At 47.5% G+C, this 23,630-nt stretch overlaps 1 protein-coding gene across 2 annotated transcripts; it reads left to right on the forward strand.

The window, feature by feature from the left end:
• The first annotated feature begins 3,300 nt into the window (after nt 1-3,300).
• On the forward strand, nt 3,301-16,231 carry INHBB (inhibin subunit beta B). 2 transcript variants are annotated; one of them, XM_079995923.1, is made up of 3 exons: nt 3,301-3,315; nt 6,259-8,125; nt 13,432-16,231. In XM_079995923.1, exons 2-3 carry the CDS (start codon nt 7,711-7,713, stop codon nt 14,205-14,207), a joined length of 1,191 nt encoding a protein of 396 aa, XP_079852049.1. In that variant the 5' UTR covers nt 3,301-3,315; nt 6,259-7,710; the 3' UTR covers nt 14,208-16,231. The 2 variants fall into 2 exon arrangements, with proteins under 2 accessions (XP_079852049.1, XP_079852048.1); XM_079995922.1 differs by lacking the exon at nt 3,301-3,315 and having other exon boundaries at nt 6,111-8,125.
• Nucleotides 16,232-23,630: the final 7,399 nt, after the last annotated feature.

The raw sequence follows: 23,630 nt of genomic DNA on the forward strand, positions 1-23,630 counted from the left end.
CTCCTTGAAGCAATCTCTCTCTTTTTGTGTGCCCATGGTTTCTGCCTCTTGCAATCAGTGGATCATCTTGTTTGCTACAAGCACTGAACCTTTGCACACACTGGGCAGGGGGCACTATCCATTAACATGGTGTGCATTAGTTTGTTTTTCCAAGTAAATATATTGAGAACCAAAGCATTAGCCTAGTTGGTTAATCTGGTTTGAGTGTGGGATGGCATCATGCTGTGAAGGATCCGGAACTTTTAACTCTGTGTGCAACACAGCAAGGAATGGAAGTTAGTATATAGGAAGTCATATATTGGTACAATTGGAAGGGTCGACCAGGGTCATCTAGTCCAACCCCTGCAATGCAGGAATCTTTTGCCCAACAAGGGCCTCCAACCCACGGCCCTGAGATTAAGAGTATCAAGCTCTACCAAGCAATGGACCAGTTTCAACATCACTAAACTACAGTACTTATATAACTTATTTCTCCTCTGGTGTAACTGCAAAGAAGAATTCAGAAACACTGGCCTCAGCTTTTAAGTTCTCTTATTACATGTGAACTCTGGTTAGGCTAGGCTTAGTGAACAAGCCAAGAGAACAAACCATGGTTTGATCCTGACTCACTGATTGTTTAAGCTGATTGTTTAAACTGGCCAGAGTTTCCCCAAGTTCAGATGTAACAAGGAACTCAGATAAGTTTTAAAGCTGAAGTGAAACTTTCCAATCTCCTCACATTGGCAGTTCGAATCCGCACAACGGGGTGAGCTCCTGTTGCTCTGTCCCAGCTCCTGCCTACCTAGCAGTTCAAAAGCATGCCAGTGCAAGTAGATAAATAGGTACCACTGTGGTGGGAAGGTAAATAGCGTTTCTTTGCGCTCTGGCTTACCTCACTGTGTTCCGTTGCGCCAGAAGCGGTTTAGTCTGTGGACAAACGCTGGCTCCCTTGGCCTGGAAGCGAGATGATCGCCACACCCCATAGTTGCCTTTGACTGGACTTAACCGTTCATGGGTCCTTTACCTTTTTACCTAAACCATAACTTATTGCTGTGTCTGAAACTGGTGCAAGAGGACACAATGATGCCAGCATATATCCAGCTAACATACACTGGTTCTGTAGTGACTTCTCTCTGCTGAGCAGGTGGGGAATTAGTAGACCCATAGTCCCAAAGGGACTGTGTAGTCCTTGTTTCCTAGGTATAGGGAACAAGGCCAGCTATATGCACAAGAGGGCAGGCATCTTGCAAAAGAGGGAAACTCAGCATGACAAGTTACAGCTATTAAAGGTTTGGGAGCCTTGTGTCCACTTTTGTGGTAGAATGTTCAGCTTTCTTTTAAAAAAGTAAATATGTAGCCCTTTTATTTGTGAGTGAGTAAGGAAATGTATGTATGCAGTATCCCGCCCTGGCCAATAAGAAGTAATGCAACACTAGCACATATATTTGAAGGGGAAGGGTTGTAGCCCAGTGGTATAAGCATCTGCTTTGCATGCAGAAGGTCACAGGTTCAATCCCTGGCATCTCCATGTAAGATTGAGAGAGGCCCTGGAGAGTCTTTGCCAGTCAATGTGGGCTGGACAATCACTAGATGGAGTGATTGACCAGGTATGAGGCAGTTTCCTATGCTCCTTTATTATCTTACCTGTACACTCAAGCCGTTACGCAACTATTCCTCACCTTTTATGCCCTCTCATCACAAAATTGTTGGCTCCTGGCCAGGAAATAAGCAAGCCTGGAGGTTCTAGGAAGATGCCAGCCATACGGGCTTCATTGGTTTTGCCTCTAACCCTTGTAAAAATGCCTTTGGTGTATACACGCAATAGTGTTTATATTTTCCATCTGTTTCTTTCTTGCAGTTTCAGACCCCAAACCTCAACGTCTGCCAGAGGGTAGCAAGAGAGTGCTGAGCTTTCAAGGTGAGGAGGGGCAACGAGGGGCGGTCTGCTGAAATTTTGCTGTGGGCTGGAAGATAGTCTTAAGAAGCTTCTGATCAGATGTGATTTAATCTGTTTCTGTCAAGTGAGTAGAAATCTGATCTGGAGATTGGAGATTAACCCAGATTTCTGCTAGGAGGGTCATAGCACTTGACCCAATTACCTCATGCAGGTGGCACCTCTGGCACCATGACCATGAGGGAGGCTGGGAAGACCCAGTTTCACCTCTTCATCTTCCTTACACTTTGCTGTGTAGTGGGGGGGGGGGTTCCTGCTGAAGAAAGTCAATGATGATAATAATAATAATAATAATAATAATAATAATAATAATATGCATTGCAAGAAGCTTCCTAATGCAGGTTGCTGTCTGAGAGCACTTTTAGGAGTAAGTCCGTGGGACTTTTAAAACCCCTAAGTGGTGCTTCTTCAGGATAAACAGGCTTAAGTAAATGACACAGAAAAGCATAGGAGAGGGATGGAAATGGCACCGGGCTGCCTCTGCATCAAGGAGTAGCCAGCATCTCTCCAGATGTTGCACTCCAGCTGCCACCATCCCAGACACATTGGCCATATTGGTTGCAGCTCATGGGAGTTGTAGTCGGGAGAGCACCACCTTGGCGACGCAATCTAGATTGCACAATGAGCGCACGTGTGTTCACGCGCGTGCAACTTTATTATTAACATATCTGTTTGCCATCACACGCCTCGACGCGGCGCCGATGTTAACATAAAACTGCCCTAGAAGGAGAGGGAGAAAAGGCGCATTCAGACAGCTGGCCCATTTCCAGCTGTAAGCGACAGGCGGAGCCCTTTGCCTAAAGTTTCCATGCCAGAGGCTGCCTGCCGCCGCCGCCACCGTGGTATCGCGAAGACGATCGCTCGCCTGCCTGTGCCCGGCAGCGTCGCTTTCACCTGCTTTGTAAAGCAATCACCCCACCCGGGCCGAGGCTTGAGCCCCAAAGGGAAAAGGCGCCTGCCCTGCCCACAACAGCAGGTGAGCAAACTGCTGTTTCTACAAAGCGCAGAGCCTTGGCAAACTCTCTCCCCTGCCTCTGTTACTTAGCAGGTGTGATCGCAGCTCTGTCTGTGACGCAATATGTGCCCCTCCCCGCCAAGCCTGTCCCGGGAATGCCCTTTGAGTTATGGGCAACGTGTGAATGTGCGTGTGAGGAGAGAGAGAGAGTGTGTGTAGTATTTCTTCGGTGTCACCCTGCCTGTGCGTCCTTCCTGGCGCGTTGTGTTCTGTGGCGGCCTGTCCGAGGGAGGCGCTGCTGGTGATGCTGAGAACCGGAGCGCTCGCCAAACAGATCTAAGCGGCAAAATGAAATAGCCACGCGAGCGCTGCCTGACTCCGGATCAGCTGAAAGCCTCGAGACAATCCGAGGCATATTTACTTGGAAGTAAGTCCCGTCGAACTCAGCGGGGCTTGATTCTGAGTAAACGAGCTGTGGGATTGCTCTGCAAGTCTCTTTCCCCGGGAGAAAGCCCCATTGCACTCAATGGGTCCGTACTTCTGCGTTGACCCCTATAGGACTCCGTGGCATGTCTGCTTTAAATCACAATGGTGGGAACATTTCTGAAAGGCGCATGGACGGAGCCGAATGATAAAGAACGATCGTAAAAGTTCCAGCACTTTGGTTTAACTCACGTGCGTGGTTAGTTACAGGTAGCCTCCTCCGGCATGAGCGTAGCCAGGATTTTTGTGGGGGGGGGGCAGAACCTCAGCTTTGTATTGATGAGGGGCAGCTGCTCCCTGCCCCTCCTCCGGCTATGCCCCCCGGTGCTAAATGTGGCCATTATAATATCAGCCACCCAACTTCACTCCCCGAGAGAGACGGATGCCAACCATTCTACTAGCCACAGAGTTGCCAAGCGATCTGGTTTTGCATACTGCAGGGGAGGGGGAGCCTGTGCGTGCAATTGGGCTGATGTTGTGTTTAGGCTGTGCGCTCTTTTTGTTATTACTATGGCTCGTAAATGCTGCTTTGCCGGGAAGGACTGTTGGGGAAAGTAGACTGGAGGGGGAAGCGTGCTGAGGATGTGACGTTGCACCGTGTGTGTGTGTGTGTGTGTGTGTGTGTGTGTGTGTGTGTGTGTGTGTGTTTTCGTTTCTGGCCAGCGCTCTCTCTTCGCCTTCGGGGAGCGCTCGCCTTTGTGCGGTGTTTTGTGCGTGTTGGCTTCGTGCGCTCGCTGGGTGGGTGTTCGTTTCTTTTGGCTCGCTGTCGCCCGAGCTAAGGGCAAGATTCCCACTGGCAGTGCCAGGTGCAAGCGCAGCGCCGCTTCTCCCCCCCCCCCCCCGTTCCCTGAGTTTCTCGGCCGCCCCCTCGGAGCTCGAGGCTGGCCATTAAGGATTCCGCTAGGCAAGCCAAAGGGACGCACAAGGCTGCACAGCCCAGCGCACTGAGGCGGTGCCAGCCTGGGGGTGGGGTGGACAAGCAGGCCAACCCCTCCGCCCTCCGCATTAGATAGGGAGAGAAAAGGACCGGCGCTGGGTTCCAAGGAGGTGGGGGAAGCACAGCGGAGAGTTGAGAAAAGCCAGGGATTTCCCCGAGGAGAGAGGAGAGGCTCAAGAGGCAGCGGCGACCGAAGCGAGAATGTCCCCAGAATATCAACAAGCCGAAAAGGCGCGCAGGGCATCAGTCAGCCCCTCGCCTTCTCTTTCTCTTCTCCCTTTCTCCAGTCTTCCTCTCCACTTTTAGGAGCCTAGCAGTGGTTCCTCCCCACGCTTCCTCGTTGCATCTGGATAGGTAGGGACATCATTCTCGAGGTCAATTCTCTGAGCAAAAGCGACCAGAAAAAACGGGAAAAACAAAGCTTGGCGACCCCTTTGCCCAGTGCCAGACCTCTGAGTAGCGGAGGATTAATTCCCACCCTGCTATTTTCCCATAGAAAGAGGCGGTATATATAGATCTCATGCTGAGCGCATCCACCCACGTGCAGTTGCGCCTTGTTGCACTTCCTACATACAGGCAGCCTCTGCACACCTGCGTGCAACTCATGGGCGAGGCCTTCTTCGGACACTGGCGATGAGCTTTCCAGGCTTGTAATGCTCATCTCCAGTCAAGAAGGGTAGGGGACTGTTATTTCTATTTTGACATATGGGGAACAAGGCGGAGTGACGTGCTCCAGGCCACCCAAGCTGCCAGCCCCCGCACCCCGCTGCAATGGGATTTGCACCCAGGTCTCAGTCTCCACGTAACCATTGATAGCATGCCCGCCGACACACGGGTCCATAGACCGAAACATCATACTGAACATACTTCGGCTGGAACTGCACTTATCAGTATGCTGTGTGTGTGTGTGTGTGTGTGAGTGAGTGAGAGAGAGAGAGAGAGAGAGAGAGAGAGAGAGAGAGAGAGAGAGATTGAGGGGGGCGGGCGTGGGTGTGCTTGTTTAGAAGCAGGAATATACACTACATTTGAAACTGCTTTTGCCAAACGTGCTCCAAAACAGACAAAAGCAGCGCTCCTAGAGAGAGGTCCCAGTCCTGAAAAACTCAGGGGGCAGCTGGATGATCCCCTCCAGATGTTTCTGGACTACATCTGCAATAAGCCCGAGGCAGCATGGTCCACGAGATCAGGGGGCTTGTATACCATAAGAAACTGTTTTAGGTTCTGAAAGTGCCACGGATCTCTTCCACGTTTTAGCCACCCCTTTGGGCATTATTTCAGCGATCCGAGCAATAAAACTGCTAGCACATTTGCAAAGCTAAGCAGCGTCAGGTATGGTTTCAAACGGGATGGGGAATCGCGTGTTGAGATTTCTTGGACTAGCTGACCCTCAGGATCCCTTGCAACTCCACAATTACCTGATTCTATGATTCTGACAGCCCTGCAAGGTAGGCTAGTGCTATTGCCGCTCCCCATATCGCACAGAGAGGACCCTGAAAGGGGAGGGCGAATGCGGCTTCCCCGAGACCACCTCGCTTCGACTGAGCTGGAGTTTCAGCCAGAGACATAGCAGCTCATGCTCTCAACCACCGCGCCATTCACCGGCTAATTAGTTTAATTGCGCTGCTGCTAACTTTATCCGGATTCCTCCTTTTCGCTGGCAATGAGTGTTGGACAATGAGTGTTCCACGTAATATCCTTCTCTCCCTCTCAGTATTGAAGGGCTGTCGCGGGGTGGGGGTGAGGTGGGTGGGGGCGTAGTTAAAGGAACAAGCATAGTTAATATTTCCACATCAGGAAGTTGCTGCTGCAGAAGCCTGCAGGCGAAAATGCTTAATCTCGACAGTGCAGAGCCTGTGGCGCCTAGTCTCTTATAGGTTGGAGATCCCACGTGGTTTTAACTTCTGTATAAAAGTTTCTGTAGAAAAGTGGCCCAATGTTGTGATTTGGCAGGTCAAAAAGAAAGAAAGAAAAGAAAAGAAAAAGAAAGAAAGAAGAGGGGGGGGGGTTAAACCCGTCGCCAGGAGATTAGAAGCAGATAAGCGAGGGAGAACAAGGCGCTTCTCCAACCGAGACCTTCCACTTGGCGATCGGAGGCGGAACGTCAGGTTCAGGAGCTGGAGAGAGAGAGAGAGAATAAAACACAAGAAGGCACAGGCAAAGATCAACAGCGGCAGGAAGGCAGCGCGGTGGGTCTGCCTTTTTACTCACGAGAAGCCCAGTGCCAAATAACAAGAAGGGCGGGATTTGCTGAATGCGAAGGAAAGCCTGAACAGACGGCTACTTTGAAGCAGGACCTGCTGACTTCGATTTCCAGTAGCTTCTGGAGCTTTTCTTGCCCGCTTTCTTTCGGGGCTTTAAACACTGCTACTACCATTACTACTTGTATGTTTTTTTATTTAACTGTTTTAATGTGGACAGCTGCATGATCGCGGGATCTCCAGAAAGGGCCCCCATCGGCTGGGCTGGAGCCCCAACTTGACCCCCCTCCCGCAAAAGAGGGGAAAGTGTGGGGGAGAGGGAGTACCCGCCTTTGTGGATCGGACTGAGTGTCACCCCCCGCGCGCGCCGCCGCCGCCGCCTTCCCCTCCCCTCCTCCTCCTGCGCGCTGCCCGCTCTTGGCTTTCAGGTTAACTTCGCTTTGCCAGAGGCGGGCGAACCGAGGCTGCGGCGGCGGGCGCGGAAGGGAGAGCGAGCGAGCGAGCGAGCGAGCTAGGCAGGGCGCGCGCTACCCGCGCCGAAGGAGACGCGGCCGCGGAGCGCAACTAGGGACCGCTTGCTTCGCGCGGACGAGAGTTGGCTCGCTTCCCCTTCTCTCCCACCCCCCCCCCAGCCTTGTGGCAAAGGGACAGAAGGAGGCACCGCTGCCGGGAGTGCGCCCAGCTCGCCGCGATAAATTGGATTGACTCTCTCAAGCTGCCCAGTTGATCCTCCGCGCCACCCCTCCCCCCTCCCCTCTGGCCTTCCGATGACTCTGGACTAAAAAAGATCGCCCTCCTCCCCACCCACCCCCGGTGTCCGCACTCCCCCCACCCCTCTTTTTCCTTTTTGGCTGGACTCTGCGCGAGCTGGAGGCGAACAAACTGAAACCATGAAGCAGGAGCTGTCGGCTTCGGAGATGCCCGCTGGCAACTGACCGCCGGGAGGCCGCCGGGGGACTCGGGCTCTCCGGGATCGCCTCCTCTCCGCCCGCCCCCCGCCCTGCCCTCTCGGCGGACCGGCTCCCAACTTGCCGCCTTGCCTCCCGCCGACCTGCTCCCTGGCTGGCCAGCCGAGGGGGACGCCCGGATCCGGCTCGCCGGCCTCCCCCTGTCCTCCCCAACATAGCGCCCCCTTGAGCTCCGCGCACCCCTCTCGGGCGCTCGCCGGCTCGGATCGCCGCGCCGGACCTGCCTGGAGCTCGGCATGGACGGGGCGGCTCGGAGGGGGGCCCTGGCCGCGCTGCTGCTGCTCCTGCTGCTGGCCGCCTGCTGGCTGGTGCTGGGCGCCGGTGCCTCGCCGACCCCTCCCGGAGCCGCCCCGCAGCAGGACACTTGCACCTCGTGCGGCTTCCGGCGGCCTCCCGAGGAGCGCGGGGCCGTGGACGGCGATTTCCTGGAGGCCGTCAAGCGACACATCCTGAGCCGCCTGCAGATGCGAGAGCGGCCCAACATCACCCACGCCGTGCCCAAGGCGGCCATGGTCACGGCGCTGCGCAAGCTGCACGCCGGGAAGGTGCGCGACGACGGCCGTGTCGAGATCCCCAGCCTGGACGGCCAGGCCAGCGGCGGCCCCGCGGCCCACGAGCAGCTCTCCGAGATCATCAGCTTCGCCGAGACAGGTGGGCCGCCCGCGCGTCGACCTAGCCCGCTTTGACCTCTTTGCCCTCCGCGCCCATCACCTACCCTCCTCGGTCTGTATGCCCTAAGCATCCAGTCTCCCACCCCCAGCAGTTTCTTGACCTCCAGCAAACCCTTCTCGGCCTCCCACCCAGGCACATGCCCCCGCCCCGCACCTTGCAACCTTGAAGTTAAACATTTCTGTTTTGGACGCAGTTTGTCCAATCCAGCACTGTCTACCCGCCCAATCTATCCTGTCCTATCCGTTTTCGTTCTTTTGCCGATTACTTTCTGTTAGCTCACTTGTTTAGTCGTGTCCGACTCTTCGTGACCCCATGGACCAGAGCATGCCAGGCACTCCTGTCTTCCACTGCCTCCCGCAGCCTGGCCAAACTCATGTTGGTGGCTTCAAGAACACTGTCCAACCATCTCGTCCTCTGTCGTCCCCTTCTCCTTGTGCCCTCAATCTTTCCCAGCATCAGGGTCTTTTCCAGGGAGTCTTCTCTTCAGGATCTGTCCTTCCAGTGAGCACTCAGGGCTGATTTCCTTCAGAATGGATAGGTTTGATCTTGCAGTCCATGGGACTCTCAAGAGTCTCCTCCAGCACCATAATTCAAAAGCATCAATTCTTCGGTGATCTTCTTTGTGGTCCAGGTTTCACTTCCATACATCACTACTGGGAAAACCATAGCTTTAACTATACGGACCTTTGTTGGCAAGGTGATGTCTCTGCTTTGTTAGCTCACTAGCACCCCATTAATTTATTTGCCCTGCAGGCCGGATTCCTGCCTCACTGGTTTTTATGTAAATCTAATTCTTGCCTTCATCCCTTCATTTGTTAGCTTGTCATGCAGATCAAGTCATTGTCTCTTTGACGTGTACAGCACCCTTCTAGACCAGGGGCGCATCCCTCTCACTTACCTTGTTTATTCATCTGCATTAGTGGCTACACTTTGTGCTCTCCTCCACTTTACTGGTCCTTATTCCAGCACATCTACTGTGCCAGCTCATTCACCCATCCATCTAAGAAGAGCCTTCCCTTCCCCAGACTTATACATCCATACAGGCTACTCTCAGGCACCTCTCCTATACTCACATGGGTATATCCTTCCCATGACCCATTCACTATCTCTCATGCCACCCATCTCTTCTTATCCGCCTCCTTATCTGTTCCTTATCCACATGCTCCATTTTCCAGTGTCCTACGGGATAGTTACCCTTCCATCCCTAACATTGTGTGACTTCTTCTCTTCATCCAGTAATCCATCCTCATACCTTTTTGCATCCATCCATCCTCCTAACTCACCCATGGATTCATCTCCTATGCTCACTTCCAATACCAGTCAGGTACCTGTCACACATAGGCATCATTTTATATGCCTGTTCAGTACACCCACCTATTTACCTTTCTACTAACATCCCACTCATTCAGTCACCTCCTTCCGCATCTCATTTAACCTCAGGTATATTCTTCTCTTCCTGCCTCTGCTGCACATACCTGTCCAACCCATGTCATCTAATCCCCTTTGTTGACCTACACTCTCCATGTATTCTAAATCTTATGATCTTGCATACAGTACCCACTTGGTGATCCCATCCATCCATCCATCCATCCATCCATCCATCCATCCATCCCACTATATATCATGCTGAGTTTTATATGCACCCCTCTATCCTTAAACCTATCACATACCTCTTTATTGTTTTCTATTTCCTTATTCCATACTCATCCATTCACACACACTTTCAAACTATGCATAGTAGTGAATTGGTACTGAACCAGCCTATTTATTTATTTCCCACAAATCTACTGTATACAGTCACCCCTGTTGTATTTGCCCATGCACTATAATTGCCACATGTGACCCACTCATCAACAATATCTGTTCAACTTAATCTCAGTTTCTTGTAACATCCATTTTGCTTCTTTTGGTACTATGCCTCTCCATGGTTCTTTAATGGTAATCTAGTCTTTATAGCATTGCCTCCATTCACCCACCATTCCTGGTTTAGTCAATCTAAGTTTGGTTCTGAAACAGTCATTTCATCACTCTCAGGCTGAATTTCACTCATCTATCTAAAATGCCATAAGTATCGGCTCTCCATCTTCTTTATCCACCCATCCTATCAACTTGAGCAAGATGCTCTTGCTCAGTAACCTACCCTATACCATATCTCCTTTGGTATCCCTAACTACAGAAGTGTAGATTTTCTTTTTAATGTATGCTTCTTCAGTTAGGTACTACAGCTTGTTAGCTAGTCTACCAGAATGCTTTAGTTTCTCTCTGTCTACCTCTAAGCTTCTCCACCAATGCATACAACAGATTATCATTTTTGAACTGTTTTACAGTATAACTTGAGGGTTCATTGGAAGCTTATCAGGGAATTATCAGTGAAGTTCAGCAGTGGTGAACAAGCTCTCATTCCTCACAGAATGCAGCCACAATGTTTTAAGCTACATTCTCAGTTTGTCTAGGGCTGGGCTGGGAAAGCTTAGCTGGTCCAGAAGTTCCATCCTTTATGGCCCATCTGATGAGAGTTGGTATCAAACAGCATCAGGAGGGCCACTGATTCCCCATCCCTCACTGTGCCCACACTAGCTGAGTTTGTGCAAGGCATGTGCCCCTAAATTCATTTCCATGTTCTAAGAATCTATGGCAGATAGCCAGGAATCTTTTCAGCAGACTACGTGACATGGGAAAGGTTCCATTAAGGTAGAAAGTCCAAAAACCACTGTAAGAGCTGCAGGTTCAGGGGAGAGGATAGCTGAATGGATGAAGAGACGTGCTGCAAGAATAGATAGGTGGATGGTGGATGGCTCTATTAAACCTATTAGTTCTCTTTCTCTTTCTCCCTCTTTCACTTCATTTATTACTTTCTCTTTATCACCATCAAAAATACTTGGCTTGTTTGTTTTGCTTGTCCATTACTTGCTTACTATATTTACAAGTTTCCAAGCTGCATGCAGGTCGAGAGCTACGCTTTGGATGCCTAGAGGACAAGAGAGGTGGCTTTCCAGAGGCTGTTCAGCTCCAACTCCCAGCTGCTCCAGCCAGCATGGCCAAGAGTCCGAGAAGATGGGAGTTAGAGTCCAACAACACCTGAAAGGTCACTAGTTCCCTATCCCTGCTATAGGGTGTAGGATGCCCAGCGGCATGGCGCTGAGACACATACAGTAATTCATATGGTGTACAAGGTGTTCTTTCTGCCAGGGTCCCAGAAGGCACATGATAAGAATACATGCTCATTTGAAATGATAAAGTACTATGAGAAGATCACAAGAACTCAATGATTAGGAGCAGCTGAAGCTGCCTTATACTGAGTCAGACTATTGGTTCATTTAACTCACTGTTGTTGATACTGGCAGTGGCTGTCTAGAGCTTCATGCAGGGGACATTCCCAGCCCCACCTGGAGATGCTGAGGATTGGACCTGACATCTTCTGTACGCAAAGCTCAACCACCCAGCTAATTGTGCCTTCCCTTTTGGACCAGATTTAAATGGCACTGTAACAAGGATTCGGTAGTTCTAGATGACAATGGCAGTGCTGAGGTTTCTATTTCTGGTATACTGGATGAAATGGAATTGAATGAAGAATATTGGGTGAAGCCATGATCGGACCAATCCTGTGCATGCCTATTTAGAAATCAGTCCTGCTGAGTTCAATGGCACTTTCCTAGGTAAGTGTGCATAGGATTATAACCACAGGGGTCAGAAAGGTTTAGGTTAAGAGATGTCAGTGACATGTTTGACAGCTCCTCCCATTTATTGTTCATATTATAAAAAATAAAAGTGCAAATGAGAAGGTAGCAACCAAATGCTGTAGCATTTGTTTTTTGGCTTTTCATAGAATCATAGAATTGTAGAGTTGGCAGGGACCAATGCAATGCAGGAATATTTCAACCCATGTGGGGCTTGAACCCACAACCCTGAGATTAAGAGTCTCATGCTCTACTGACTGAGCTATTTCTTCCATGAAGAGATACCAGGCACAAGTCAGCATTGCTTAGCTCACTGAGCAATATTAGTGGGATTTGTAATAAGTCATTATGCTTGGGGTATACGCTTGGTACCTGTGGTAAAAACACACACACACACACACACACACACACACACACACACACACACACCATTAACTTTTCGAGGAGCAGTAGAGGCTGACCCATTAGCTGAATGGGGCACTGCACCAATAGCCTCCATCTTCCCTCAGGCAGCACCCATTTGCCTGCCAGTCCATGGATGGCATTGCATGTCAACTTTCTGGCTGCTGCTAGCTGGTGGTGGGTGCCTAGAACCTGTCCCCTGACACCTAGTTATGTATCTTCATGATGTTTGCATGGTATAGCATGTCTCCACCTGCAGTTCAGTACGGGGCAGTCCAGATAGACACTGATTTATACTTCAGTAAGAAGGTGGCCTAGTGGGACGCGGGTGGCGCTGTGGGTTAAACCACAGAGCCTAGGACTTGCCGATCAGAAGGTTGGCGGTTCGAATCCCCGTGACGGGGTGAGCTCCCGTTGCTCGGTCCCAGCTCCTGCCAACCTAGCAGTTCAAAAGCACGTCAAAGTGCAAGTAGATAAATAGGTAAACGGGAAGGTAAATGGTGTTTATGTGCGCTGCTCTGGTTCACCAGAAGCAGCTTAGTCATGCTGGCCACATGACCGGGAAGCTGTACACCAGGCCCCTCGGCCAATAAAGCGAGATGAGCGCCGCTACCCCAGAGTCGGCCACAACTGGACCTAATGGTCAGGGGTTCCTTTACCTAAGAAGGTGGCCTTAGTTAACTGGACTAGTTAAGAGCCTGTATTTCCCAAGGATCATGGGGCTGCTGGGTGAGATTACAGCACATCTAAATTGTAACCAAATCCTTTCTCTGAAAAATGTTCTCTGATTGTTAGCAACCTGTGCTTTCTGGGAAAATTATACATGAAGTCTGCCTTTGCCAGGCCAACACTTAAAAAAACATGCCAGTAATTAGCACTTATCCAGGTGCTCACAGAGTTCCTTTCATGGTTCTCAATCTCTCTGACCTTAATTGCTGATTTCTAAGGATCTGGTATTTTTTTCACCTATAGCCTGATTAGTTTCTCTCTGGGAACTCACTTAGCAATGGGTTTATAAATACTGACTCAGCCGCCAAGCTCACTTTGCAGTTTACACCAATTCATTTACCTTTGGTCATTTTATTTATTTACATTATTATTACCTTTTTTGGCATCTAGTAATTTGCTGCAGATATTTCCTTTAAAAGCAAAGCAAAGCAGCACACCTTTTTGAACTTAACGGCATTTCTTCCCCTTGCATCTTAGATGACCTGGCTTCCTCTCGAGTTCGCCTCTATTTCTTCATTTCCAACGAAGGGAATCGGAACTTGTTTGTGGTTCAAGCCAACCTGTGGCTTTACTTGAAGCTGCTTCCATATGTCTTGGAGAAAGGCAGCCGGCGGAAAGTAAGAGTCAAAGTGTATTTCCAAGACCCGGACACTAGCAGCAAGTGGAATGTGGTTGAAAAGAAAGTTGATCTCAAAAGAAGTGGCTGGCACACATTTCCCATGACAGAACCAATCCAGGCTCTGTTTGAGAAAGGGGAAAGAAGACTGAACTTGGATGTTCAGTGCGAAGGCTGCGAAGAGTATTCAGTGCTGCCAATTTATGTGGACCCCGGGGACGAGTCTCACCGGCCTTTTTTAGTGGTGCAAGCTCGCTTGGCTGACAACAAGCACAGAATCCGGAAAAGAGGCCTGGAGTGTGATGGCAGGACCAATTTATGTTGCAGGCAACAGTTTTTCATTGACTTTAGACTCATTGGATGGAATGACTGGATCATAGCGCCACATGGTTACAATGGGAATTACTGTGAAGGGAGCTGCCCGGCCTATTTGGCTGGTGTCCCGGGCTCAGCTTCCTCTTTTCACACCGCAGTGGTGAATCAGTACCGCATGCGAGGGCTGAACCCAGGCACTGTGAACTCCTGTTGCATCCCAACCAAACTTAGCTCGATATCCATGCTGTACTTTGATGACGAATACAACATCGTGAAGAGGGACGTTCCCAATATGATTGTGGAAGAATGTGGTTGCGCCTGATTTGGGGAAGGGGTGTGTTTGACAAGGGACAGGAGGTCTAGGACATTCCCATACAGAAATGGAATTAGAAGGGTGGTTTTTGCTGAATATTATTCCAGGCATGGATGTTATATATATATATATATATAAATCACCACAGAGAGGCAACAGCAGCAAGGAGCAGAGATTACAACAGCAGCAAAGATATGTGTATTGTTTCACTCTGTTGTCAGGGCCGTGGCAGTTCGTGGTTCTCGGACACTAAACTATGCTACCACTTATAGACTAATGCTATGAAGTACCTTAATCCCACCCACACACCCAAGGACACAAAGCACACACACACACGCAGAGAGAGAGAGAGCGATACACACAAACACACACGGTTGCATGATGCAGATTGGAGGACAGAAGCAAGTTTAAACAAAGAAAGCAAAGGGAGTTAAATGTCTGCCAGTGATTAAAAAACAATACAGTGGGCCAATAGCCATTTCATCTGTCAGCCAGCCAGCCATGTGTTTAGAATGAAACCACAGGGAAGCACAAAAAGAGAAAACAGTCTAATATATTCGCATACGCAGGTATTTAAGTGACCAAACGACCAACCTTCACCTCTAAGGTCTAAAAAAAGGGGAAGGAGTAGCCGGCTACCTGATTTACAGCATGATGAGCCCTTCCTCTTGAGGTTAAACATAATGTGTATATATATATATATTTAAAGAAATCACAAATGGCCTATAGCACTTCCAGAGTAGAATATTGCTACGAGAGAAATATACTTAAGCAAGTACCATGAGCTTAATATAATCACAGTTGCTGTATTCTTCTGAATGGTATGTTGGCATGATTTCATGCTTTTAATGGGCTATGAGATACTCCCATCCTCACCCCATGTGGGATCGGTATCCTGGCCGCATCATCTCAAAAAGGGCTTGGGTCCATCCTGTCCCCATTTTTTGTTCGCTATTCATCTCAACAGTCTTCACCTTCTCAGAACATCGGCGACATCAAAAGTTGCAGCTTGTGTCCCACGTCAGGGGAATCAGCAAGAGCAGGCTTGGAGCGGCTGGGGAGGAGTAACAGGGAGAAGAGGAAATGGATGGTGGTGATGAATTATAGCCACACAGTGGATACATTTTGAGGGAGTGTATGCGGGTGTGGAAATGCAAGGCGTTTTGTAACGGTTGAGGAACATTGGAGAAGACTTACGGATGGGTGGGGGGGAACAAGAGTGGGGAGAGGGTTTTTTTAATTAAAAAAAAACCCTTCCCAGAATATGTCAAGGATGGCTGCAGAGCTCAAACCCCACCCCCCATGCTACAGCATAGCACTCGCAAACTGCTTGAATGCACATTATTATAGCACTTGCAGATTTCAATGCCTTGAATGGTTGGGACTTGATGGTGCACTTCTCTTTGCTCACTTATCTCTAGGTTAAAAACAAGTGCCGCATGAGCTATGCAATTTTTAAAAAAGTGTTGACCCGTACTAGACGAAACTGGACTGAAATGAGATGACTTTTTAATATTTTTTTTATACTTGAAATTAAATCTTTTGCTTCTTTTTTTTAAAAGCGAATGATTGCTTTTCATGTTTGCACTGATGTAGTTGCACGACTTAGTCAAGAGAAAACTGCCATTTGAAGAAGAAGAAAAAAGGTTATTTTTATAGCAGCAATAATAATGATGATGATGATGATGATGAACACAGTGAAATGTATTATACATAAGATTTTGGAACCAAAGAGGCCAACATATTAATTGTAATTTTTATCAGATGGCAAGGTCATCATATATCTATATATCATGTAATGATACTGAATACTCTGCTGTGAGGCCTACCAATTTTTTTTTCAGGGTACAAAATTGATTCTGTGACATTTGGGTCAGTGTCTTTTCTATACCAACAACACATAGCAGACGAGATGTGCATCCTTTAAAAAAGAAGAAGAAAGAAAGAAAGAAAACCCCAGTTGTTGTTTATTTAATAAAGTCCCTTATAGGTTCTGTTCCATAATAATTTAAATACAAAACAACTTTCACTTAGATTTTGCTGTCAGAGTATTTTACATTTGTGTACAGTTTAAGTAAATAAAATGGAGCGAGAGAGAAAAAAAAGTTTGAGGGCTGCGGCAGCTTCTTGCAGTTTTCCTGGCCTGTTTCAGAAACCCCTTTGTTACAAAGTATATCCAGAGCTGGAGAGGACCAAAGCCTCATCGCTGAAGATGCTTACATGCCACTGAATGGGACCACGCATGCGTAACTGTTTGTTGGATAAACCAAGGAGTGCAGGTGCAAGCCTCGTTCAATTCCACACATGATTAAGGTTAGGCACACACAATCTGGGAGCAGGTGGGACACAGCCGAGGGCCAAGATTAACTGGGAAGGAGTTTGCTTTTTTGCTCTCACCCTCCCTTTCAGAATATTCCTACAAATGCATCTTGCACCATGACAATGGCTTTCTTTTTTTTTCTGCAGGGGGTGAAATAGCCCATAAGAGCTGGGCTGGTGGTTTTCAAGCTGGTTACGTACAGGGAATGTGTTCCACCTTGGCTTGTTTGCTGTGGGACCCATGAGTGTCACCCATAGGATCTCTGCAGGGGATGGTATGTGTGTAGTTTTAGAAAGCACAGTCAGTAGCTCAGCATGCTGGTCTCCCAATCACCTTGTGTAGCCTGAGTGAATGCTTGGTGACCTGACTAGGGTGGTCACTTACAGGTGAAAAAGAGGAAATGAATCGCCCCTCAAAAGAGGACAAAAAACCATCGCCACCACCCAGATTTGAAATAAATAAATAAATAAATTCCAAATTCAATAGCTGCAAATGTAGAAATAATTATGCTAATTTAAGCAGAAATGCAGCACATCTCACCATAGCAGGGGAGGCTGTGTCCAGGTTCCCTTTATGCCTACCTAGTCTGATGCCCACCTGCCGATGGGCAGCCTTAGGGCATCTGCTCGCCTCTTATTACAGTTCTTCATCATGAAGCTTGACTTGGACCAGGTAGCATTCTGTTAAGTGGGACACAAGGCCACCCAAGACTCCTGCCATGATGCAAGTCAAGGTTGGTAAGACTGGACACACTGTCTTCTAGGGGTGGTTGTGTGATATTGCAGTTATTCTTCCTGAGTTCGTCCTGAACACATTCAGGTCAAGCCTGGGGTCCCGTGGAAAATCAGTGGCCTATGCAATTTCTAGCCTTGAGACAGCAGCTAGCATTTGTTCAGACATGTCATGTTTTACAGAGAGAGGGAGAGCTGAAAGGTACGGTGTCCATTTCCAGACTAGTACTGTACTAGCTATGGTGCAATCCAATGCAGGGCATTGGGGGCTTTCTCCTTAGTCACATGAACACTATTACTTAGGGCTTGTTCTCCGAGCAAAATGCAACCTGTGTTTCTGTTTGCACTGCACAATGTAGATAGTGGAACCGCTTGGCTTCTCCTCAGACTATACCAATAGCCATGGAAGTCTGGCCTTCAGAATAGGGTGTAATCTTGCAGTCGTTTCCTGTTTTGCATTATAACAACTGACTGTGATGCAGAGTAGGTAATTCTGTTGGTGCTATGCAGAATTAGGGCCTAACTGGACAAGGTAATGGGGACTCTTAATCTGGACCTCTCAGTTATTTACAGTTTAGGAAACAGCCACTGAAGTCAAACCCTCAATTTGTATATGGGATCACAAACGGGGGGGGGGGGGGGCGTATTCCTTCCCTCCAGTGATATTTTCCCAATGAAAATTGCTTCCTCACTTTGTCTAAGTATATGAGAGTTTCTCCTGGTGGGACAAAGAGCAGCCTTGAGGTAGGGGAGTTTCATTGGGGAAATAACTTACCCCTGCTATTCCCTGGAGTCATGGTCATGGTCCTGATCTGAATCTGCTTTCCTTGACCCCACCAAACAGCTGTTTCCTAAAATTTAAAGAGATAGGAAGTTCAGTGACAGATCTCTGTTGTCCCATCTACTTAGGCCATTAGAATAATAAAATCATAGAACTTGAGGGTCATCTAGTCCAATACTCCTATCTCAACATGTGGTCCCCCATCCAATTTGAAACCATCCCAGACCCCCCTTAGCTTTGCAAATGTGCTGGCAGTTTTATTACTGTACATGGTATTGTTAAATATCACTGTTTGCGCCGTCAGGGCCTTTAATCAGTGGTGCAGTTAGGCCATTTTAGGCTCTGGGCTTAATGATCTTGGAATCCTCTCCCCATTTTTAGATGGTCAGAAATAGGCACTGCTGTGTTTGGGGCCCTTCTGCTTATTTTGCTGAGTGGATTTCTAACCCACAAATCTTGCCCTGATGGCACCACCACCACCTTTAATTTGCATTTCCATTTATTTATTGCACTTATAGCCTCCTTTCCCCCAAAGAGCTCAAGGTGGTGCACATGGTTCTCCCCATCTCATTTAATCCCCACAATAATCCTGTGAGGTAGGCTAGGCTGAGGGACAGTGACTGGCCCAAACTGACCCAGTGAGCTTCATGACGGCTGAGTGGGGATTTGAACCCTGGTCTCCTGGGTCCTAGTCCGATACTCAGACCACTACTAGACTACACTGACTCTCTTTTAGTGCAGGCAGCTATTGAGTTAAGGCAGGCCGGCCTCCCACCACTCCTCTGCATCAGGCCAATCCATGACAAAATAGCAGAAAACTTACCGGTCCTACAATGCATTAGCAACCATTCAAACTATACATTGGCAGCTGCAGTGTGTGAAGTGCCAGGTAGAGCACCGCAAGATGCCTTAGTGTTCATGTGCATGAATGTACATGAATATGTGCAAGGGATAGGATGTGCCCACACATTCAGATTTGAGACCTGGCAGAACAATGTTAACCAGGGGAGGAATTCTAACTTAAGAAGATGATACTTCAGCTATTCACAGGCAATTATGTAGTGCTGACACAAAGAGGACAAAAAAAAATTAATTTCACATATACGTTCAAGGGGTCTGGAATGGTGGTGATGGACCCAGAACAAGACCTTGAAGTCATAGTAAATAGCTTGATGAAGATGTTGACCCGGTGTACAGTAGCTGTAAAAAATAAATAAATTCAAATTCCATGCTAGGGATCATTAGGAAAGGGATAATTAAGAGGTGGCATGATAGAGCAGGCTTCCTCAAATTCGGTCCTCCAGATGTTTTTGGCCTACAACTCCCATGATCCCTAGCTAGCAGGACCAGTGGTCAGGGATGATGGGAATTGTAGTCTCAAAACATCTGGAGGGCCGAGTTTGAGGACGCCTGTGATAGAAATTCATCAAATGATGCATGGTTTGGAAAAAGTGGCTAGAGATAAGTTTTTCTCCCTCTCTCATAACACTAGAACAAAGCTGAATGCTGGAAGAATCAGGACACATAAAAGAAAGTGCTTCTTCATTCATCACATTGTTAAACCACAGAAGTTGCTGCTATGGGATGCAGTGATGGCCACTGACCTAGACGGCTTTAAAAGGGGATTGGACAAATTCCCGGAGGAGAGGGCTATCAATGCTACTAGCTATGATGGCTATGCCCTGGCTCCACAGCTGGAGGCAGCAATGCTTCTGAATACCAGCTGCTGAAAAGAGGGGAGGGGAGAGTTGCTGTTCTATTCAAAGTCTGCTTGTTGCATGCATCTGTTTATCCACTGTGAGAGTAGGATGCTGGTCTGGGCGGGCCATTGGACCGATCCACAGCTCTTCTTATGTTCTTATATGTTGCTGAGTTCCCAGCAGAGGTTTTTTCCATGGGAAATCCTTTTTTCCTTTCCTTCCTTCTCCTCTGCTACTTTGCCCTCCACACTGATGTCCTCTGCTCCTCTCTACGTGGGGGGTTGGGGAGGTCAGAATTGTGCTGCCTCCCATTTGTAATAAAAACAAACCCCTGTGTTGCAATGAGAACCAGTCACAGAAATATAGACACAAGACGTAGGCTAATAACTGTTCAAGCATATTTAATAGACTAATGATATCATTCAAAAAGTAGAAATAAATCTATTAGAGACTAGTGGCGCAGAACGTCAAGCCATGTGTTCAAGATAGGCGTCAAAGGTCAGTCTCACAGTGGTTATTCAAAGATTTCAACAGTAGATGTCTCAAAAGTCTAAAAAGTAAAGTTTTCTCAATAGTTTTTCAAAAGTTTCAACGGAAGACGTCCCAAAAGTCTCAAGGACAGTGTTTCCAGAATGATACTACTGTTTCATGATAGTCTTCATCAGCTGAAAATACAATACAAAGCATACAACCAATGAATGATAACAGAATTGAGCTACCCGCATACACATTCGTAATAGCCATTCAAAAAATTAACAAAGAGATGCCAAGTCATGCAAATTCTCCAACTCATGCTCCATAAAATGTTTATATTTTAATTTAAACACATTGTTTTTGTTTTATGAAGCTACCTTAAGTAACTCTGGTTTCTTGCTCATGCAGTCATGGAAACCTCCCTAAGACATGCCAGCATTTTAATTTTCTCAAATGCTCTCTGTCCATTTCTATCACATGAAGACATACTGCCTCAGGGCCTGGAGATTTTCATTAAATATGAGTTGCTGGGACAAACAGTAATAAAGGGCTGCTTCCTTCACAGCCTGCTTATAAGCTTACCAGACACTTCTGACTGGCCATTGTTGCAAACAGAAGTCTGGACTAGGTGGCTTCTTTGCTCTTGGCCTGCACCTGGCAATGGAAGTGAAGAGACCTGACTGGGTGAAGGAGGAGACTGGCTTCAGCACACTTTGGGGTCCTTTAAAAATGAGGAAGGGGCAGCAGAAGAGAGAGGAAGACATACACACACAAAAACAAGTCAAAGGCCACATAAAAGTCAAATTGGCAGGTCACACTTCTTTCACTGGTTTAGATCAACACTAGATAGCACAACAGACAAAAACAGTTATAATATTTATGCAAAGTTTTGATTGACCCAGTTGTGTTAGAAACATGGAAAGCTGCCTTATACACAGTCAGGCTGTTGGGCCATCTAGCTCAGTATTCCTACACTGACTGGCAGCTACTCTCAAGGGTTTCAGCAGTGAGTATTTTGCAGGTGTTTGTAGAGGTGCCAGGGATAAAACTTGGGATATGTACATGTACTGTCCTGTTGAGCTGTGATGCTCCTTCCCATGGGTGCAGCCAGGATTTTTGTGAGGGAGAGCAAGCCTTTTGTTGGGGAAGGGGGAGAACCTTAGTTTGCTATGTATTTTTATTGATTTTTATTTGGGGGAGGCAGCTGCCACTGCCTGGCTACGCCCATGTCCCCTCCTGAGCTACTTTCCATTTGATACCAGATGGAATTGGAAAGTGGTGGTACTGTTGTCTCCATCACAGAAAAATTCAGCCCCACTTTGCCCCAGGCACACACACTTTATCTTTCATCATTTATATTACTGCTTCTCCAAGTCAGTAAATGCAAGCTCTGCAGTTCAGCAGATGACTTACAATGAATGCTATACCAGAGCCATTTCATTCACAATACAGTGGTACCTCAGGTTACATATGCTTCAGGTTACAGACTCTGCTAACCCAGAAATAGTACCTCAGGTTAAGAACTTTGCTTCAGGATGAGAACAGAAATCGCGCAGCGGCGGCAGTGGGAGGCCCCATTAGCTAAAGTGGTGCTTCAGGTTAAGAACAGTTTCAGATTAAGAATGGACCTCTGGAACGAATTAAGTACGTAACCAGAGGTACCACTTTAGTGAGATTGTTTTTTAAAAAGAGAGAGTTTGGAATTAAAGCGGGGCATACGCATCAAATTGCCTACGTACATTACTTTCTTCAATAGTTCTCACACTTGTCTCCACTTGCCCAACTCAATAAATCCATATATTTAAAGCAAGTAGCCATCTATTTGATTCTAGTCAAGCCCCTCTCAGAAGTGTGCATTCAGTTAATATGTGCACAAGGCTGGTTGTATGCACATGGCTGATTGGCCTTGGTACTTGCACAGAGCAGGGGCATTTCATGAGCAAACAAAGCCCTCAACTGCACTTCTGAAAGAGGCTGATCTATAACACATACAAATGGTGTCATGATACTTAAGACTTATACAACAAAGAGTCTTGTGGCATCTTAAACATATGGCTGCCATCCTAACCCCAGCCAGGACATTCAATGGGCCAGAGAAGATGGGAGTTGGAGTTGAACAATATCTGGATTCCCCACCCTAGCTCCAGAGCTAGTGGGGTTGAGGAGTGTATCTGATTCATTATCAATCTTCCCAGCAACACCCAGTGAAGCCTCTCCTTTCTGCAGTGCTTTCTGTTGCAATACAGCCTAGCCAGAAATGCACTTGTCCCTTATGAGATCAATGGGAAAACTCACATTAACGTCAGTCAGGCTGTGACTTCCTAAAAAGAATTTTAACAAGAATGTAACTAAATGTGATGACTGAGCCAAAGCAAACCAAAGCAGGTGGTTTTTTCCCATGCCCTGGACTGTGGAATGGGTGTCATGGCTGATGTGAGCCTGAGCCATTGACTTGTGGAGGGGGGGCAGGGCGGGGAGAGAGAAACATGCTGTTTTTGCTCCCTCAGAACCAATATTTGAACATAGGACATTTTATTTTTGAGAGGTTCAAATCAATATATCGAAGAGGTGAAATGTCTGGCACATCCTGGAAGTGATGCTCTTCTTCTTTTTTTAATGCTTTGGGTCAGGGGCCTCATTTCAGATTTCAGTAGGAGAAAGACAAAGTGTATTGTATCAAAGGAGGGGGCACCTACTGCAAGATTCAACACCCCCCCCCTTTCAGACATAAGCACATACAAAGTGCTCTGGCTGCAAAGCTGGCAATTGAATCTTATGTCTGAGTACATTATTTGAATCACGCTTCCTGTATTGAGGGGAACATGCATTGGCTGTTTAGAAGAGCAGCTCTGTTTTCTACACATAGGCATTTACTCAACAGTGGACACCATTTTTTCCTGCAAAGCACCATGGGATATTTAATTCTAACTTAATGGCTAAGATTTCTGGGCAAAGAGGGGATGCCATTCATACAGGCTGCCATTTTGCCCCAGTTCAACGTTAGTATAATTCCATTGTTTTTAATGGCATCATTCCTGACTTGTACCAGTATAGATAGGAGTAAAAAAACCACCACCAACAATCCATTTCTTTAATGTCATTCCAGCATAGATTTTGGAATAACTTCGTAAATGATTCTCTGTTTATGTAATTAGTATAATTACTCAAATTACATAATTGGGGCAATTATTTGGGATCACGTAACCACAGTGTGTAATACGCCATGGCAGAGAACTTTCTACTTGCCAAGCAAGCATGTATCCTGTGATCTGCTGCTCACTTTCAAAATTATCCTACAATCCCGCCCCCACCTTCCAAAAAATAAGAAAATATCTCAATCTGTGTGCAACCATTGCCATCTGATTATCTGATAGGTTTTGCCTTGGCTGTTCCTTTGAACAGGAGGATACGGATTACTAGAGGAAA

The sequence above is a fragment of the Podarcis cretensis genome (assembly GCF_951804945.1).
Source record: "Podarcis cretensis genome assembly, chromosome: 1".
NCBI lineage: Eukaryota > Metazoa > Chordata > Lepidosauria > Squamata > Lacertidae > Podarcis > Podarcis cretensis.

Bases quoted from the DNA above. Each gene is read 5' to 3' on its own strand.
- INHBB (XM_079995923.1), top strand. From the start codon at position 7,711: ATGGACGGGGCGGCTCGGAGGGGGGCCCTGGCCGCGCTGCTGCTGCTC. The intron at 8,126-13,431 runs GTGGGCCGCCCG...CTTGCATCTTAG, and splicing joins CATCAGCTTCGCCGAGACAG to ATGACCTGGCTTCCTCTCGA.